Raw genomic sequence first — 2,848 nt, forward strand, 5'->3', positions numbered from 1 at the left:
AACTCCACAGAACATCGGTTCTACTGTTATTCACGTTCTATACATAACGAAACAGTGTGAAAGTGTTGAAGGTGAGAGTTAGGAATTAACGCGCCCCATGACTGCTTTTGTTGTTGGTAGGCACAGATTTTGTTCTTTTGGGTGTCAGAGTCAGGGTGTATAAGCAAGGGAAGGTTGCACTGGGTGACACAGGGTGACGTACCAGGCTGCTGTTCCTGCCTTTACTTAGAGGCTAGTCAGGCTGCACATGAAACCACAGCCTTCACTGCTATTTGCTTGAGAGCTGCATTGTGTGGCTCTGGTGCAAGACATAAACCAAAACCAAATTTGACTCTCTTTGAAGTAAGTGAATCATGTGTAGGCTTTGAAGAATAAATAGGGGTTGAAATGGTTATGCACAGGCAAGAAAACATTCCCTTTCAGAAAAAGCAAGAATATCTGCTTAATGCTAGTCTGTATTTGAGTCTAATATTCTTATTTTGTGAGCATATTCCCTCAGAAAGGAGAAAAAAAATTCTCATTTGCAGTACAGCTCAGATACTCAAGACTTAATCACGACTCAAGATACCTCCTTACTTACTTTCTTATGTCTTTGGTTTCCCAAACTCCGACATTTAGGGCATTGACCTTTTTTTTCATGTGAATGAATAGTTATGTCAGAGGAAATTTGTCTGAAAAACATGGGTTCCATGAAAACAAACCTCACTGTGACTGAATTTGTGTTCCTGGGGCTCTCCTCAGAGCCAAAGACACAGCTTATTCTTTTTGTTATATTCTTGTTCTTCTATTTATTAACAGTATCTGGAAATATTATCATCATTACTATTATCCAGGTAGAACCTCGCCTCCAAACCCCGATGTGCTTCTTTCTCACTAACTTATCCTTTCTGGACATTTGCTACATATCCACCAATGTCCCACAAATGCTGTCCAACATGGTGGGGAAAAAGAATTCCATCCCGTTCTCTAGCTGTGCTACTCAGATGTACTTCTCCCTCTCCTTTGGAATGATTGAATGCGTCCTCCTGGGTGTCATGGCTTACGACAGGTATGTAGCCATTTGCCATCCTCTTCAGTATACTGTCATTATGGACCGTTACACCTGTGTCCTCCTGGCAGTCATTTCTTGGTCCAGTAGTTTCCTGAGTTCCATGGTTATCAATGTTCTCACCTTGAGTTTTTCCTACTGTGGGCCCAATATCCTGAATCACTTTTTCTGTGAGGTGCCTTCCGTCCTGAGGCTGGCTTGCACAGACACCTCACTCACAGAGCTTGTGGTTTTTATCTTCAGTATCATCATCGTCTTCATCCCCTTCCTCTTCATTGTTGTTTCATACGCCTGGATCCTTCAGTCGGTTCTCAGGATGCAGTCAGCCTCTGGGAGGTATAAGGCTCTATCCACTTGTGCCTCTCACTTGACAGTGGTGGCCTTATTTTATGGGACTGCCATCTCCATGTACATGAGACCCCAGTCAAAGTCCTCACCAGCTGGTGGCAAGATCATTGCTGTCTTCTACACCGTGGTCACACCCATGCTCAACCCCTTGATTTACAGCCTGAGGAACCAGGATGTGAAAGGAGCTTTAAGGAGAGCTATTGCAAAACAAAAGGCATGAATGCTGCTAATGGGACTAAGCTTCAGGGTTAATCTAATTACATCTTGAATATGAAGTGAGAGAGGAAAAACTAGCTTGGGCAGTCAACATCTGTCTCCCATTCGTTTCGTCCGTCCTTCCTTCCTTTCTTTTCTTTTTTTTTTTTCTACTTTTGAGACAGAGTCTTACTCTGTTGCCCTGGGTACAGTGCCGTGGTGTCAAAGCTCACAGCCACCTCAAACTCCTGGGCTTAAGCAATTCTCTTGCCTCAGCCTCCCGAGTAGCTGAGACTACAGGCACCTGCCTTGACACCTGGCTAGTTTTTGTGTTCCTAATAGAGACAGGGTCCACTCCTGAGTTCAAGCAATCCATCCACGTTGGCCTCCTAGAGTGCTAGGATTACAGGTGTGAATCACCGTACCCAGCTTGTGCTGCCATTCTTAAAACACACATAAATCCAGCTGCAAACTCAACAGAAAAAGAAAAATCCTATAGAGTCACATTCAGATATAATGTGTTAACACAGTCCTTTCATTGAATGACTACTGTTTTGTTACTCACAGAAAAAAGCAAAAAACAAAAACCTTCATTTTTTAAAAAAAATCACAGGCTATCTGAAATTAATTGTTTGAAATTATACCAGCAGGATGAAACATCATTCTTCTGCCTGAAGAATCTAATTCACTTTGAAGAGGTTTCAATTTCTACTGCATCTACTTTTTGGTTTAGACTTGATGTTGATTCCTTTATAATCCCTTTGCAGTGAGCCTACCAAAATACTGCTTTATTTAAATTTCACCTAAACTCTGTTCTTCCCCCAAAAGCGGTTTCTTCCTGTTTGATTCCTCTGGGGTATGTTCTTCTTGGCAACGAATAAAAGAATTTTGTTTTATCTATGTACCAGTTTACTCCTGATGGTCTTAAACTGTTGTGTACACAGGAGGATGGTAATGATTAAAATGAGACTATTCGGTCGAATATTAGTGAAGGGATTCATTTATTCATTCATAACCTGTTATTGCATGACTATATAATATAATGCTAAAATAGGGATATGTCTTGTCCTCATATACATATATGTTATAACTGTTGCATGCACTCGTAAGTATTTCCTACATACATACAATATATGCACATATCCTGACAGATTATGATAATTGTAGTGAAGGAAATCACCTTCACGGGGCACTGACAGACAATAGGTGAGACACCCTTCTCTGAGAAGGCTGCGTGGAGGACCAGAAAGAGGGAGA

General features: G+C 41.5%; 1 protein-coding gene across 1 annotated transcript; it reads left to right on the forward strand.

Annotated features, from left to right (window-relative positions):
* Positions 1 to 680: 680 nt before the first annotated feature.
* Positions 681 to 1,616, forward strand: LOC128564312 (putative olfactory receptor 2B8). The gene has a single exon (XM_053559805.1). It carries the CDS (start codon positions 681 to 683, stop codon positions 1,614 to 1,616), a length of 936 nt encoding a protein of 311 aa, XP_053415780.1.
* Positions 1,617 to 2,848: the final 1,232 nt, after the last annotated feature.

This window comes from Nycticebus coucang, chromosome 14, assembly GCF_027406575.1.
Source record: "Nycticebus coucang isolate mNycCou1 chromosome 14, mNycCou1.pri, whole genome shotgun sequence".
NCBI lineage: Eukaryota > Metazoa > Chordata > Mammalia > Primates > Lorisidae > Nycticebus > Nycticebus coucang.

What these genes read in the sequence shown, in the direction of transcription:
- LOC128564312 (XM_053559805.1), top strand. Translation starts at nt 681, where the DNA reads ATGGGTTCCATGAAAACAAACCTCACTGTGACTGAATTTGTGTTCCTG.